The sequence below is a fragment of the Colobus angolensis genome, unplaced genomic scaffold (genome assembly GCF_000951035.1).
Source record: "Colobus angolensis palliatus isolate OR3802 unplaced genomic scaffold, Cang.pa_1.0 Scaffold170, whole genome shotgun sequence".
NCBI lineage: Eukaryota > Metazoa > Chordata > Mammalia > Primates > Cercopithecidae > Colobus > Colobus angolensis.
In genome coordinates, this window is record NW_012114822.1 from 1361728 (window position 1) to 1379364 (window position 17637).

Consider the following 17637-nt stretch of genomic DNA (forward strand, 5'->3'; position numbering starts at 1 on the left):
AAATCTTCATGAAATTTTTCTCTACCAGTTTACAGAAAGAGAACTCTGAAAACAAAAGTGAAAGGACTCCTTTGTTTAGCTTACTTTGTGGGGGCAACCTTTCATGAATTTATGTTTTGTTTACATATCTCATTCTCTTAATTCTCTCAAAGTAAACACAGGATACAGCTTTAGCAAAAATGAAAGGGAGACGAGTGTAGGACTTTTGCTCCTACGTTACCCACACATTCACGCAAAGCCTGAGGATCAGGCTAGAAGAAACGAGGAAAAAGTCTAGCACAACTTAACTTGCAGACATTCTGGTTTGTCTGAAGTGGCCTGAAGAACAGTGGTGTTAAGGTAATTTTCTTGAAAATAAAATCTATCTGGAAAGTATCAACCACAGTGTTATGAAAGAAGATGTGATTCTGCTCAAAGTGGCCAAAGTCTATTGTTTTTAGTGCTGGATAGGGTCTTGCTCAGGTGTTTCATTTTGCAGGTCTAAGAGGAAAAGGGAGGAAGGAACTATGAACATATTGGAGAATGTAAGGAACAGGGCCCAGGTGAGTCCTTGATCTGTTCACCAAATAAAGAAAATCCGCTACTCGATTTGGTCCTAAGTCCCCTGCAAAGTAAAAGGTATGACTGAACAATAAAGAAAAGAGGCTGCCTTAGGTGAGGCTTGCAGAATTAATTTCATGATCTTAGAGCCACACCCATCGTGGGGACGCATTTCCTAACAGGACGCCCCGTTTCCGAGCACTGACACTGGTATGTTACTCATTAGCCATCAAGGTGAAAAATCTCCCATCCTCGCACGGTGGGACGTAAATGTTGCGGAGGCACAGGGCGAGTGAACGCTGGCTTCTGCACGGCATTGTAGCTGGCGAAAACCATCTATCCTAGTGAATACTGTTTTTAAGTTTTCATGATGCTAATGCAGTGGCTGTGCATGTTTTCTTCTATGGTCACAAAAATAAATTCTTTTGTTAATTTAAGTAAAAGTACAAATAACCCATTAAACCTATTAAGTCTTAAAGGCAAGATATTTTCAAAGCTAGCAATCAGATGGTTGTAGGAGTAAGAAAAACTGAAGCAAAATGAAACCTCCAAGGAGTCCAATTAAATATGAATACTACGACTTTTGGTATAATTAAATAGGAAGAGGAAATAAGACATTAAAGAGCCTGCTTTAATGTTTGGTTCTATAAACTGCACAGCTCCTGACACACAGAGCAACAACCCAACCACACAGAAGGTGGTCTACACCCAGCTCAGACGGCCGCAGTTACAGACGTCAGACTGGAATATTAACCTGGATAAAGAACACAAACCACTTTCACCAGCCCTCTGAAATCTAAGTAGAGACGCTAGTCTTCGTAAAGAAAGCTCAAATTTGAGGAACAAAGAGAAATTCCTCCGGCTTAGCTCCATGAGAAGATGCTACGTCCCACAGAACGCTGGGGTCACAGGACCCCATTTCCTACTAATTGAAGATATGCCCAGAATCTCAGATGTCTTTCTTTTCCTGAACAGCTGCATTCCAGCAATCTCTCCTGTTCCTCACCACGGACCAGCTTTAATTGGTAGCTTAATAATAAAGGATGTTAGCAATTACATGACCAGCAGAGGGCACCAGCTATTTGGTGGAAATGCTACATCAGAAAACTTGTTTGGAATTCATGGTTTTCTTTTCCTTCCTTGAGACTAGAAACTGTTTTCTCTTTGGACACACGCTAGCATAGCAAAGGATTAGAGCAAAGAACATACTGCAATGTGGCGTATCAATCGCAGGTTAAAGAGAAACTTAATATTAAAAGCTAGTCCGACTAAGTTGACCTCACACCCTGATTAAAACAGAAAAACACGGGTATGAATCTCCATTGTTCAAACAGCATTGTCTGACATGGTTACCAGCGTTCCAAGGGTAGCAACCTGATCCCTACTTAAAGAGCTCTACTACCCTATTGTAGTTTGGGACATCTGCCCTGATTATCTGCAGGGGGATTAGCTTTACATAGGAGTTAGTGAGGGTTAAGAAGGTCAGGGATGCTTCATCATTCTCCCTGAGCAGAATGTATAAACGAGGACTAGTGTACCTGTGGCGACAGCGGCGTAGAAACCTCATTATTTTTCGAGCAGCTTGATCCTGCTTTTTGGTTAGCAAACTGCTCCTGAAAAAGTCAGAATATTATTGTCACAAGAAGGGCACAGTAAAGCCCAATATGCGAAACTGGTCAGCAGCGACAGAGGACTCTGCATTAAGCAGTTCATGTAGCAAAGCCAACAGCATACGTTAAAGATGTATACAATCTGAAGGGGAATGAGTGCGTATGCTCTTTTCATAGTATCGAGTCCAGGCATCACTAGAGGAGAAAGGAGGGTGTGTGCAGGCGCCCTCAGCTTCAAGAGAGACTATATAAAGACTGAAAATAAAATGCCACTTAAACATTCTTTCACAATTTATTAGAAGCTCATTTTGCCGCAAAAGGCATTCTGGCATTAGAAAGGCTTTCTTAGTTTAGAAGGTGATTCACGGGAGTTGATACACTCTTTGGGCTATTGTGCAAATGTTCTGATCAGTATATTTTACTCGGCTCAACATTTTTATCACAGTCTCTAAAATGGAACAGCTTAACCCTAATTACTCTTCCAAGGTTGCAGTAATTCTGCAATTTCACTCATTTCCCATTTGCCCCAAGAATAGTCTTGTCTCTAATCCGAATGTAGCATCATATACATTTCAGTTACATTAGGATTAGGGACAAGTTCTGTTTAGAAATAGCTCCAAGAATAGTTTTTGTATTTTCACATTGAAAATCAGATTTCCTTCAGCCTCAAAGAGCATGTTTATATAAAATTACATGAGTGCTGGCAGCGGGCTGTACCTTTTTTTTTCTTCTAAAAAGGAAATGGGTTAAACTACTATAATCGAGTGACTTTCTGAGTAGAAACTGGTGCTGCCAAATTCTGATATAAGGTGAAATTGGGTGGCAATATCAAAATAATTGGGTGGGATGTAGAGAGAAAGAGCTAAATATTCAAAACCAGACTCAGCACAGGTGTTAAGTATACAGCCACCACGCCTAGAACGTTCTGGAACACAGTGACTGCCAATGCTTTAGGCCTGTCCCCAGACTCCAATGTCAGCCCAGGACAAGTCTTTCAAAGAAGTCAGAGTTCTCTTCCCTAGGGAGCTTTAACTCCATGAGCTCTTTTCCACCCACCTGAGTTTCTGTTGTACAATCACAGCCGTCCGGCGAGCCTGCCGTCTTTTGCCACATTTCTTATAACTTCGGTAGTACTTTTGGATCAGCACAGCAGCCCGTCGGCTCTGCTGGAATTTTTTTTGTTCATGGTAACTTCGGAATTTGCTCTGGATAAGGATGGCAGCCTGTGTCATCTTTTGATAAAGTGCATACTGCAGGGGAAACAAGAACAAGCAACGCAGTAACAACAGGGGCCGCACAGGCTCAGCGTCCTTCAAGTTTACTGGGAAGGGAAGAAGAGAAAATGCTTTTCCCCTCTATGATCACATTCTCTGTTCAGGGTTTAATCACAAAAGAGGCAAACGAGGAAGCTTTACACCTACCTTTCCAAAATGTAAACTACTTTAAGGGTTGCCTTCAGACATACTTTTTTCCCCTAAAACATCAAAATATTTAGCCTTTCTTGGAGAAAAATTTTAATAGCAATAGCCTTACACGTTTACGAATCTAAAAACAGATTTCGACAGGAAAATTTTAAATGCTTCAGATTAGTATTTCCTATCCAGTTTTGAAACATGAATATAATTTTTTCATGCCTTCCAATTCCCACCATACACAAATTGACTTAGCAGTCAGCCCCCGGTTTCTAACTATCATTCCACATGACAAGTTTCTGACTGAGTTACAAGGTCCCAAATACAAGGCTTATCATGAAACGCTGACACCTTTAAGCCATTTTAACCTGTAGAAGATGAACACTCATAAGACCAACACGGTGGTGAAGCCGTGAAACCTGGACGGTTGTCACAGTGCTGTGGGCGGCCCAGGAGGCAGTGCCAGGAGCCCTCCACCCAGCCCGCTGCCGAGCTACAGAAGTGAGGAATGAAGGCCCAGGGTGAATTCTCCTCAACATCAGTCTCTAGGCACCAAAACTACAGAGCTCTCCACGGTCTTAAAATGCTATGTCCAAATTTCTAATAAAACAGAGTATGACTCTGGAGATGAGAAGCTGCAATGAAGCCCTTTGCTTATAAGAAGGCAACTTACCATTGCAAGGAAAAATATTCCCCAGAAAATCCCTGTATCTGCCTAACTGTATCTCTGGATGTATGAGGAGGTGAAATGAGGGAGGGAAACGGACTTCTCAGAAACGTCCAAGAACCCAGACCCTTCTGCAAGAAACTTCTTTGGTCTTATCTGACCTGCTTCACCTTTTCACTGGTCTGAAAGTCTTTGAAGACAAGAATGCTGTAGCCTACAGAGCCCCTGTGGTTTCCGTCATCTCCACCCGTGCACGTGACACACTCAGACCCATTGGGCCGTAGTGAAGTGCTTTGGGAAAAAGGGTATTTCCTTAGTGGCCACAGGGCTCACGGGAACTGGCTTAGATGGATTAACACCAGCCAAAAAATGTCCAGTTATGAATGTTGAAACCCACTCCAACTGAATAACCACGTGGTCCCCAGAGGACAGATGCACTGTGCTTAGGTGGCCTGGCAAGGGGGTACGTTTACTCCATGACCATGCCATCTTAATGGCCCCTCCCTGTAGCTGGTGATGGGAGTGAAGTTTGGGACTCTGGTGGAATGGTTTGTGAGAGGACTTGGGTGCATCATTACCTTCAAGGCTATCCATGTCAGCTTGGGGGAAAAACAGAAAATACAAGATTAATGTTAGATTGCTGAATATAATGAAATTAAAAACCAGAATCAATAAAACTCCCAACCAAGAAAAAAAAAAGGCAACCTGGCTATATTAATGCCTTCCGTTTTCCAAAATATTTGTTTTACAGTTGTTACTCTTTCCAAAAATAACGCCTTCTGTCTTCCTAGCTGTAGATGACAATTTCTGGGGAGGGTTATTTTTTTAAAAAAGCAAACTCATATTTTGGAATCAATACCTGTTGTAATCACAGACTTGAAACCTTCATTCTGTGTATCACTTGTGCTCCCAGGAAGCCTGCTCACCAAACAGAAGCCAGTGCGGCTCCCTGCTGTAGAGCTATAGGCACTGTGGTGTCAGCGTTTGCACAATAAACCTTCCTTTTCTGGGATCATGAACTCAACTGGCTCGACGCCGAAGACGTCCCCCCACCCCTATTAATCGGGCTTAATCCTAGAGAAGCTTGAGGAAACGGCAACCCTTATCAGAAACTGAGGCAAGTCCTGGATTGTGACAAGGTAACAGAATCCCTAATTTCTATGTGACCAATAACATATTAAAATGTATTATTCCTGAAATAAAAATTTAGAATGACCTAAAGCACAATCTAATAAAAGGTTCTAGAATCTACTGACAGGCCTGAATGTTACCATGCGAACCAGTCAAAACTCCATTAGGCAATTTTTAATATTTTATAACCACCTCAATGATGAGAAAGGCCTAATATTCATGTAATTTCTCTGGGCTTCAGCTGCTTCATCTGTAAACTGGAAATAAATACTCCTTACTTCAAATAACTGCAAAAAGGAAATGAGATGGGGCACCTAAAAAATCTAGTATGTACTAGGTGCCCCAAAAATATGAGTTCCCTTTCCCATCTGACTAGTTCCATAACCCTACAAGTTGGTTTGCAAACAGTAATACTGCACGAAAGAGTACTTAGATATTTGTGTTGCACATTTAACTAAGGTGAACAAAAGCAGTTTAAGATGTTCTGAGCTTCTTCTGATTTTCAAAGATTTTAACAATTCTTCATTTTAAAACGCATAAGAAGCTGAAAGGAAAATGGCCAAAGATTAAATACCTTCTGTAATTCAAACTCAAACGTAATACATAGCCAGCATTTACCTTCTCCAATCACCGCATCACACACTGGATTCCCCAGAGTTCTCTAATTACTAGGGAGTTTATGAAAGTATTGGACCATGGATCCTCCCCGCAAAGATACTGGTGTTAGGATCAGACCAGTATCTCAGGTAGGCAATAATACCAAAAGATCGAAAATGTGGACAAAAACTGTTTTGCGGTGCAAGTCTAATTGCAGATGGTTTTGTTTTCCTCTTTTTGTTTTAGAGACGAGGTCCAAGCTGGACTTCGATGCCTGGGCTCAGGAAGATCCTCTGGCCTCAGCCTCTCGAGGAGCTGGGATTACAGGAACACACCAACTACCATGTCTGGCTTCCCCTGGTTTTTGCTTGTTTGTTTTGTTTTGTTTGTTTATCATGGCAGTTCAAATTAAGTCTCTGGCCGGGCGCAGTGTCTCACGCATGTAATCCCAGCACTTTGGGAGGCTGAGGCAGGTGGATCACTTGAGGTCAGGAGTTCAAGATCAGCCTGGCAACATGGTGAAACCCCGACTCTACTAAAACTAGAAAAATCAGCTGGGCATGGTAGCACACGCCTATAGTCCCAGCTACTTGGGAGGCAGAGGCAGGAGAATCGCTTGAACCTGGGAGGTGGAGGTTGCAGTGAGCCCAGATCGTGCCACTGCACTCCAGCCTGGGCGACAGAGCCAGACTCTGTTTCAAAAACAAAAAAACAAAAAAACAAAAAACAAATTAAGTCTCTGTAATGAGGTACTAGATGTAGTGCTCTTTAGCCAAACTGCACACCAGGATCCTCAGTGGCCTCGGGTGGGGCACAGTTCCCTCTGTGGTGCAAAACTGAGGTTTACCTGTTTATATTTTCTGTAACAACGCTGAATGACAGCAGCAGCTACTTCTTGCTGTTCCCGCAAGGGTCGACCCTTAAGGGTAAAGTAAGGAGAAAAAAATCAGTAATGATTAACTACCAGAAATATCAGCTTTTTATTACTATTCATTTAATGCACCTTCTCAGAGCTGAGATCCCAGGTTTACCAAAAAATATTGATAATTAATTATAAATGAGGAAAAATGAATTTATAGAATAAACCTCAGACTATCCTTGCTTCTAAATAAAACTATGATTTTGGAATGTTAAGTAGACTAAAAATATATTCCTTTTTAAAGTATTTAACAAATTAGGCACTGTACTATTTGTCTTGCCAGATCTCAATTATCTTTCCTAAGATAACCCCAACTACTTTACTTTTGGATCAAGGATTAATGGCTTTTAACACCTTTTTGGGAGTGGTTGGAGACCACTTTGAGAATCTGTAGAAAGCCATGGGTCCCCTTCCCACCAAAAATGCACATAGAAGAGCTTTACTGCTTAATTTTAGGAGTTCAGGGGCTGCCTGGAGTTAGTCCCCAGGCCTCCGGTTGAAAACCCCTGCTTTAGGTCGTGACCTCCTAGCAGCAGAGGGGTCACTTTACTTTATATTAACTGAATAACAGGCATCCATATCATTACCAACAGTATGTTGACAAGGTGATAACCATTACATTGGCTAACATTATTTTACTAAAGCTTCTGAGAATTATTTAATGTGACATTAACAACTTTCATTAAAAATTCTATAAACTCGTGAAATTTGCTTTAAGGAATACTAAAGAGACATTGTACTTGGGATGGCAAGGTAGAATAGAAAAATCAAGGCCAGGTGCGGTGGCTCATGCCTGTAATCCCAGTACTTTGGGAGGCCAAGGCAGGCAGATCACTTGAGGTCAGGAGTTCGAGACCAGCCTGGTCAACACAGTGAAAACCTGTCTCTACTGAAAATACAAGAATTAGGTGGGTATGGCGGCATGCGCCAGTAATTCCAGCTACTTGGGAGGCTGAGGCAGGAGAATCACCTGCATTGGGAGGTGGAGGTGGCAGAGAGCGGAGATTGCACCACTGTACTTCTCTAGCCTGGGCAACAGAACGTGACTCCATTTAAAAAAAAAGAAGAAAAGAAAAATCAGCACTGTTCTGTGCCAGGAGAGCTCCATTCCTGCCCTGGCCTAACCATGGACGGGCCCTTGTCCCAGCCAGTTAATTCTCTATGCCTCAGATGCCTGAGAAGACCGTGCTTCTGAAACTCTTCTACGAAGGTGCTTCAGGAACTTTGTAAACATTTGATAAAAATTTCATGTTTAACTGTTTAAAAACTGATTGTTAAAAGCAAATGATCTGGGAGATTGAGAAAGTTCTGGAAATGGGTAGCAGTGACGGTCGCACAGCAGTGAATATACTTAATGCCCCCACATTGCACACTTTAAAATAGACAAAATCACAAACTTTATGCTCTGAATATTTTACAATAAAATATTTTTACAAAGCAGATACACACACAGATATGTTATACAGTGAATCTTAATAAATTGGAGACTTCCAAAAAAATTCTACACATTCAGAGGAAAAAAAGAAATGGTCAATGTTTTCATTCGCACGATTCTGACTTTCCTCTGTCCTCCCTGATCTTAAGAATGTCACAAAATGAAGGTTCTGTTCTACTTTACCTTGTATTTCCGGAAAGCTGTCTGGACAAGCCTGGCAGCCTCATAGAGTTCTCTCTGTTCATGATCAGACAGAGTGAGCTGAGCAAACTCATTCTCTACCTTCTCACTGGTAGATGCACTCAGGAATTCTGACCAATCCGCAGCGGAGGGAAGGTTAGGTTTCTCAAAAGCGATTTCACTGACGGGAGAGCCAACAGGGCTCAAGCTGGTATTAGAAGAAGGGGTTAGAGGCTCGTTATATGCACTTCTGAAACAAGAGGAGAAAAAGGAGACATAGATTAATGATTGATTTGCACAATCCATTAGATATTAATGAATGAACTAAGATGGTATCTGCCAGAAGCCACCGTGGGCAATTAGGAACATGCTTCCATTCAGTTAGGCAAGTTGCTAAACATACCCAGTGTACTTCGATTGAGTAAGTTCATACCCAACACCTATCATGACTTTAGTACTATGCTAAATACTAAAACCTAGTAGCAGTATACTCTACTGCCCTTAGAAAACTTCAGCTGAATTAGGGGAAACATTATGCTACATTATCTTTTTTTTTTTTTTTTGAGACAGAATCTTGCTGTGTTGCCCAGGATGGAGTGCAGTGGTGCCATCTCAGCCCACTCTAACCTCCGCCTCTTGGATTCAAGCAATTCTCCTGCCTCAGCCTCCCAAGTAGCTGGGATTACAGTAGGTGCCCACCACCACGCCCGGCTTAATTTTTTATTTTTAGTATAGATGCGGTTTCACCATGTTGGCCAGGCTGGGCTCAAACTCCTGACCTCAGGTTATCCACCCGCCTTGGCCTCCCAAAGTGCTGGAATTACAGGCGTGAGCCACCGCGCCCAGCTTAACACGATCTCTTATGCTCTGATAGCAGTAAAAAAAATAATGGGAGAGGCAGGAATAGGAGCTGGGCCTTTAAAGTGGCAACAGAACTTGTCCTAGTGCTTCCTTCCTTCCTTGGTATGGTCTGCTGTGACACGGCATTCATCAAATACAATCAGCCTCCCCTGCCTCCAGTTAGATCCGGGAATCTAACCTGCGTAGTGATCATGGTAACTTTACTCACCGGATTTGGGCAGCACTGGGCAGGCAGTCAGCATCCGCTAGGTAACTGGCCAGCCAGCTCATTGTACTGCTAATGGTGGCAGGGTCTGTTCTTTCCAATCCTGAGGACTCCATGGGCACAAAATTCTCCTGCTTGATTCGGTCAGGTGTAGCTTCAATGATGTGTTCTGCCAAGGTCATCATGTTCACCTGAAGTCAGAAGTTCACAGAACACTCAGGTTAGAAAGGAGCCTTAAAAGTTATTCAGGTCTACCTCCCCTGCCTCACCTTGGAGAGAAAAAAAAATAAGGCAGATGGGCAGACTTCCACCTCAATCCAATGCAAATATCATTTTAAGGTTGTAACGTAATACACCAAAATGTGCTGAGATCCTGAGACCTGATTATCTCCAAGTCACAGTCTGGCCCCAGACCCAGTCTTGGAGAACTTCTGGCTTGTATGTACTCCCTACTCTCAGGGTCAACCAGTTAATGACACCGGGCAGTTCTAGAGTAACTTGTAATATTAATGAGGTGTCACTATTAGTTATATAACCAATATCTAACCACCCCCTTTTGCTTGGCCTAGAGGACCCCAGTCTAGACTGGGAATAGTGGCTCACGCCTGTAATCCCAGCAGTTTGGGAGGCCGAGACGGGTGGATCACTTGAGGTCAGGAGTTCCAGACCATCCTGGTCAACATGGTGAAACCCCGTCTCTACTAAAAATACAAAAATTAGCCGGGCATGATGGCGCATGCCTGTAATCCCAGCTACAGAGGCAGGAGAATCGCTTAAACCTGGGAGGCGGAAGTTGCAGCGAACTGAGATCGCACCACTGCACTCTAGCCTGGGCGACGGCACGAGACTCCAACTCAAAAAAAAAAAAAAAGAAAAAGAAAAAAGAATCCTCAAAGCTGGTCTGGATTAAGATATTCTTTATGCAAATCAGAGATGTGAACTGATTCTTAAAAATGTCCTTGCATACCTCTTAGAAGTGGTAACTGAAACACAGCACTTTGGGTTCTTAAGTGAACTGAAAATGTTCTCAATGGAACTATACAAGGTGACAAAATGCTTCTCCTGCAACATGAAGGAGCCTCAAAAACATCCTGCTAAGTAGAAAAAGCCACAGTAGACTGCATGGTGTATGACTCCACTTCTACGAAACGTCTAGAAAAAGCAAACCTCTGGGGATAGAATCAGATCAGTGGTTGCCTAAGGCTGGGCAGAGATGGACTGCAGATGGGCACAGGGCACTCTGGAGTGAGATGGAAGTCTTCTAGAAAGGGACTGTGGCGATGGTTGCACAGCTGTGTATATTTACTAGAAGCCATCCCCTGTGCACTTAAAATGGGTAAATTTTATCATATGTAAATTATACCTCAATAAAGCTGTTAAAAATGCTTATTGTGGACAATGTTATAAATTTTCATCAAAGAACAAGAATTAGTTTTTGTAATAAGAATAAAAATAAAAAATTTAAGAAAAATATATTAAGCCAGGTATGGTAGCTCGTGCCGGTAATCTCAGCACTTTGGGAGGCTGAGGAGGGCGGATTGCCTGAGCTCAGGAGTTCAAGCCCAGGCTGGGCAACATGGCAAAACCCTGTCTCTACCCAAAATAACCCCCAAAATTAGCCAGACATGGTGGTGCATGCCTAGTGCTTTCTTACAGTATCTGTAATCCCAGATACTAGAGAGGCTGAGGCAGGAGAATTGCTTGAACCCAGGAGATGGATGTTGCAGTGAGCCAAGATGGCACCACTGCACTCCAGCCTGGGTGACATAGCAAGACTGTCTCAAAAAAAAAATTGTAGCTTTCTTTCACCTTCACTATTGGCCCTCTTGATTTGTGACTCAAACGGTAGGACGTAAATCTTGCCTTTATTCTCTTTCCGTGAAAGTATTCAATATATATTTAATATATTTAAAAAGCAAGGTGGAATTTCTGAAGCCTAAAAGGTTGTCACTCTACAATCACTTTCCTAAATCCTCCATTTTATAAACACGTAACAACGTAAAAAGATCTTAAGTAACATTCTCAGCAGCTGGACCTGAAAAGTCACGTCACTGATTTCTAAATTTCATGGGTTGTGCTCAGAGAAGACAGCTTTTAAATGGGTAGCTTTGGATTTTTATTCAAATTTTCTTCATGTCCTAGTATATGAGCAGTTTTCATAAATGTGTCTTGGATATCTGAAAAGAACAATTATATATGTAATTGCTATGTGTATTAACTACATATATGCATATAGTTATATATATATTAAATCTATCATATATTAAATACATATTAAATCAAGCCTTCTGATTTTGTTGTTCAACTTGTTCATATGCTTTTCATATCTACTTGATCTGAAAAAATTCTGAGCTAGGTGTTAGTAGCACACTATGACTGTGGGTCCACATTTCTTTGTATTTACTAGTATTTGCTGTAATGTTTCAAGGTTATGGTGCTGGGTATACAACAGTTTGTAACTGTCATATCTTCTTGATAAATTATATATATATAAAATTTGCTTTGAATTGTACTTTTTATCTTTTTTCTTTTTATACTCATTTATCTATTATAGCTCTATCATTTCATTTTCATTGTTTCTCTTTCATTTCATTTTGGTTGTATTTCTTACAAGTAGCATATATCTTGCTTTTATAAAAAAAAAAAAAAAAAAAAAAACCGAGGCCAGGCGCGGTGACTCACGCCTGTAATCTCAGCACTTTGGGAGGCCGAGGTGGGCAGATCATGAGGTCAGGAGATCGAGACCATCCTGGCTAACACAGCGAAACCCCATCTCTACTAAAAATACAAAAAATTAGCCGGGTGTGGTGGCGGGCACCTGTAGTACCAGCTACTTGGGAGGCTGAGGCAGGAGAACGGCGTGAACCTGGAAAGTGGAGGTTGCACTGAGCAGAGATAGCGCCCCTGCACTCTAACTTGGGCGACAGAATGAGACTTCGTCTCAAAAAACACAACAAAACAAAATAAAAACAAAAAACCAAATCCAAAAATCTGCCCTTTAATAGAATTATCACTTCCTAGAGCGTGAATGAATCCTGTGTGAAAAGGTTCCTGTTTCCTGTGATTTCTATAGTTATGTTTTCCTTTGTTACCATCCCTGAACTTTTTCCAAATGGGCCAAATTTTTCTTTTTCCCCTTCAATGACTTAGAAATTCTGTAGCCTGGTTTTTTTTCTGTTTGTTTGTTTTCTTTTTGAGATGGAGTCTTGCTGTGTCACCCAGGCAGGCAGTAGTGTGATCTCGGCTCGCTGCAACCTCCACCTCCCCAGGTTCAAGCAATTCTTGTGCCTCAGCCTCCCGAGTAGCTGGGATTACATGCACCCACCACCATGCCTGGCTAATTTTTATATTTTTAGTAGAAACAAAGTTTCACCATGTTGGCCAGGCTGGTCTCGAGCTCCTGAACTCAGGTGATCCTCCTGCCTTGGCCTCCCAAAATGCTAAGAATACAGGCATGAGCCACCGCGCCTGTCCTTCTGTAGCCCGTTTTTTTTTGTTTGTTTTTTGAGATGGAGTCTCGCTCTGTCGCCCAGGCTGGAGTGCAGTGGCCGGATCTCAGCTCACTGCAAGCTCCGCCTCCTGGGTTTACGCCATTCTCCTGCCTCAGCCTCCCAAGTAGCTGGGACTACAGGCGCCCGCCACCTCGCCCGGCTAGTTTTTTTTTTTTTTGTATTTTTTAGTAGAGACGGGGTTTCACCGTATTAGCCAGGATGGTCTCGATCTCCTGACCTCGTGATCCGCCCGTCTCGGCCTCCCAAAGTGCTGGGATTACAGGCTTGAGCCACCGTGCCCCGCCTGTAGCCCGTTTTTATGCTACCTACTAACTTGACATTTCTAACTAGCATATTTCAGCCTATCCAGTACACATCTATCTATATCACGAGTGGAACAAAATCTATTACTGTCTCTGAACCAGAGAGCTTTCATACACTTTTACTCTCTTCATTTCTCTACCTTCCCTGGTTTGGTTAGAATAATTTAGAATTTTAGTTCTAGGAGACTGTTTAAACATTATTCCTCTTCTATTTAAAGAGTCTCTCCCTCACAACTGCCTCTCACATACAGCCACACTATCAATAATTGCTCAGTTTTCCTGGTTTGATTGTTCACTCCTCTATGAATGGTTTTTGCCATTTTCAAAAATTATTTCATTGTTTTTAAGCGTTATCTTCTCACGTGGCTAAAAAACTTTCTTTAGACTGCTGCTTTTTCCATAGACGCACGCTCTTAATTTGGCAAGATGTTATTCTCTTACGGATCTGTGAAAATCGGAAGTGGATTTTTTAAAGGTTATTTTCTATTTCCTGCATGAACTCTGTTTCAGTGAAGGCCACTTTCTAAAAAGCTGCGCTATCCAATGGCTATTTAAACTTAAATAAAATTAGAAACCCAGTTCCTGAGTTGCACTGGCTATATTTCATACCTATGCCCTTTACAATGGCTAGATGACAGCTATGCTGATGGAGTACCTGATTCCACATGTGGCACCGAGTGTCTCCCACGGTGGGCGGCATGGATAGAGGGCACGTCTACCACCGTGGGAAGGTCCTAGGTATTCACATTTATAATATAGTCCTAGATTGCTCAGTTTTGGTGTCTGGCGTGGGTTCCATCAGGAATTGTGTAAAACAGGATTTGGCAAACGATGGCAGGCTGAATCCAGCCAGCTGCCTGTGTGCGTAAATAAAGTTTTACTAGGAGACAGTCACCCTCCTCCCTTTAATGCTAAGGCTGCTTTGGTGCTATTAGGGCCCATTAAGTAGCTAGGACAAAGTCTGTAAGGCCTACAGAGCCTCAAAATATTCACTACTTGGCTCTTTATGGAAGAAATGTACCAGCCTCTTGTCTAAAACATTGTTTGATTTTTCTGGGCAGTCCTCCCCACGACTGCAGTGGCTGGTAGGTGATATGGTTTGGCTGTGTCTCCACCCCAATCTCATCTTGAACTGTAGCTCCCATAATTCCCCTGTGTTGTGGGAGGGACCCAGGGGCAGATAACCGAATACTGTTCTCGTGGTAGTGAAGAAGTCTCTCGAGAGCTGATGGTTTTCTAAGGGGTTTCCCCTTCCGCTCGGCTCTCATTCTCTCTTGCCTGCCACCATGTAAGATGTGACTTTCGCCTTCTGCTATGATTGTGAGGCCTCCCCAGCCACGTGGAACTGTGAGTCCATTAAATCTCTCTTTCTTTATAAATTCCCCAGTCTGGAGTATGTCCTTAGCAGCCACGTGACAACGGACTAATACAGTAGATCAGAAGTGGTGCCCCCGACAACTCCCCAGAAATGGGAACACATTGGTGAGCATGCAAGCTTCTTTCTCATCCCCTGCAAACAGCAGAGGGCTGGCAAGAAGGGGCCCCTGGGATGCAACGAGCAGGAATGGCTCAGAAATCGGGCCTCTCCCAAGACGTGCTGACCAGGACATGTGATCTCCTCCCCACACCTCCCTCTCCTTGTATCACTTCTACAGGCACGGGTGCCCTGTTGAATTTTGAGTCTTTTTTTCCCTTTTACATTTGTTTCAGGTTGCATCAATGGGAAGCTGGAAAGAGAGGAAGTCAAACATGTTTTTAGGCTGCCCTTATGGTCCTCCCCTATATATTTTAATAGATGGAATTTGCTTATTAGGCTAATGTCAAGTTTATTTCAGTACATATTCTCTTAGTCCGTAACAAGTTTAAGGTCCTAAAAGGATTCTGGAATTGCTAGATTTATTATAAGGGCAGTCAGTTATCAGCTGTAGGAATATTTCACCGCCCTCCTGAGAGCCTCACGCCATACATGCCCTTTACAATGACTAGATGATAGCTATGCCGGTCAAGGTCACTCAGATAATTCAAAATCTATCCATGGGCTTCCAGTCCTAGCTATTTTTAGGGCCTTGACTATATTCTAACTAGTACTTAAAACAGTGAAATCAATCAACCTAAATGCAAGGAGGAAGCAGATGACGTACTGTAGGGTCCTGAGTGAGTTCTGGGGAGTTGGTACAAAGAAGGAAGGCTTTGCTGAGACCAGGGTCACTGGTACTCAGGCCCTATCCCCGGTGCCCAATTCACCAAATGAAAATGTGGCCCCAAGGAAAGAAGATACTCCAACGACGTTCTGCACAAGACCAGACTTCGAAGCCTTCGCGGGGGAGAAAACGATACAACCTTCGGAAACTGACCGTAAAGATCACAGCGACTGTAACGCACCGGCCTCTGCGGGCTTACCCTGTCCCTGCTTTTTACCTGTATGTCATCCATGGGCTGGGCGCATTCTTCATTTTCTGCACTATCACGGTAGGACCCCAGCTCTGTATTCACCACCTCTCTGTTAGCCATCATCAGGACACTCATTGGTTCCCGTGGACGCACCTGTGAAGGTGCTGCCTCCTTTCCTACACTGGTCCCCTTCGGATTTCCAGTCACCTGTACTGTAGACACACCAATGTAAAGATCTTTGGAATTCCACTTTCCTACAGGCTGAGATCCAGAGGCTTGAAATGCTGCAGTCTCTGGAGTGGGAGGGGAGAGTTCCCGGCTGAAGTCCCTCACTCCTTCACTGGGGCTGAGTGTCTCGGGGACAGACTGCTTAGAACTAGGGCTTTGCTTCCTGATATTTGGCTCTTCCAGACTCAGTGCAGTGGGAAGCAGCTTCTCCTGCCTTGTCTGGAAGTACTCAGGGTTCAATTTATGCTTTTTGGGAGCCGGATAATCTTTGTGGCTCTCACTGCTGTAGTAATTAGAGGGTTCAGAACGAGGTCTTCTCAGCTCTGAAAAGTACAGTAGAAAGGATAGTCAGGACAGGAGATACAACTAGGAATCCTAAAGAATCAACACTTTCTCTATGCCTGAGAGACACCAAGCGCAAAGCCGGAACTCAAGACCCGTCCCTAACGTTTCAATATCCCCAGGAGCATACATCAGATTCAGATCATCCTCCTCCAAAATTATGTATTTCTTGCATGAACAAAGAACTTTTGCTACTTTCTTCTGTACTGGGGGAGGGGGCAGCACTAGGCATTCTTAAGGAAAAATCAGAAACATTAACAAAAATCGGAAATGTTTGTGACTATCCTATGGACTTTGCTGAGGGCAGCTGCACGAAGGCAAACGGGATCTCTGTCAAGCTCTGAGATGTCACGATTCTGAATTCTTACCTGGGTTGGTGCTTGCAATAACAGTGACTCCCTTGGGTATTTCTGGAGAGCTGATGGCTTCGCTGTGCCACTGGGCCATCCAGCTCTCTGTGCTGGGCTCTTCGCTTGCAGGACAGTGGATTCTGGGGTTCTGTCCAAGCTGAGCCTGCTCATCTCTCTGCAGGTGCTCCAGACACTCTGCTAATTTCACATGACCCCGTGACCTGGCAATTCCCAAAGGCAGCCTTCCTAGAGAGTCAGGAATCGAGATGGCCCGACGGTCCCACTTGTACAGCACGACGGCAGCTTCCAAGTGCCCTAGGGCACACGCCCACATCTAGAAGACAGGGAGACACAGCAAGCGTTCCCAATCAGAGGTCAAGACCAGACCTGACTTTCGCCATTGGTGCCAACTGACAAACTGGTCCTTGCTGGCAATCTCGGTGGGGCCACTGAAGATTCCCATCCCAAAGTATCTCTAAAACATGCCATGTGTCAGCAAGAGACAACAGTGGGAACCAGGCACATCCGATGCCAGGCTGGAAGGATGGCGAGGGGGCTACATGAACCCATTCCTTACCAGAGGGGTACAGGAGAAGTGATCCACATTCAAAGGGTCAACTTCCAGTTCCAGGTCAATGCTATCCGCGTGCTTTGTACTATAAGGGAGAGCACCAGAAATTATCACACTATTCATCACCGTTAAAAGGAAACACCACAGTATTATAAAACCCCACCAAGATGAAACCCAACTGGGCATATATCATCCCCATGGTGAAGAAACAGAGTCCCAGGGCAGCGTGGACACTCCATTTGGCTAGGAGTTCAAAGAAAATAACAAATCCAACATTTAGTTATTATCTTACTGGGTATTTCTTGGGAACAAGTTCATAAAACTCCCTTGGAAACTGTCCTAGGACAAAGCCCTTTGCTCGCCGGCTATAAAGCGGACCGAACG

At 43.4% G+C, this 17637-nt stretch overlaps 1 protein-coding gene across 1 annotated transcript in view; it reads right to left on the reverse strand.

The window, feature by feature from the left end:
- The window catches only part of CAMTA1 (calmodulin binding transcription activator 1), a 938433-nt gene that overhangs the window by 15349 nt on the left and 905447 nt on the right, over positions 1–17637 (reverse strand). Inside the window, exons 14-21 of the mRNA XM_011938305.1 lie at positions 17260–17338; positions 16701–17016; positions 15790–16313; positions 9561–9748; positions 8495–8741; positions 6805–6876; positions 3207–3400; positions 2079–2153 (exon numbers count right to left, since the gene is read on the reverse strand). Coding sequence (XP_011793695.1) covers positions 2079–2153; positions 3207–3400; positions 6805–6876; positions 8495–8741; positions 9561–9748; positions 15790–16313; positions 16701–17016; positions 17260–17338 — 1695 coding nt within the window. The remainder of the gene's footprint in view (positions 1–2078; positions 2154–3206; positions 3401–6804; positions 6877–8494; positions 8742–9560; positions 9749–15789; positions 16314–16700; positions 17017–17259; positions 17339–17637) is intronic.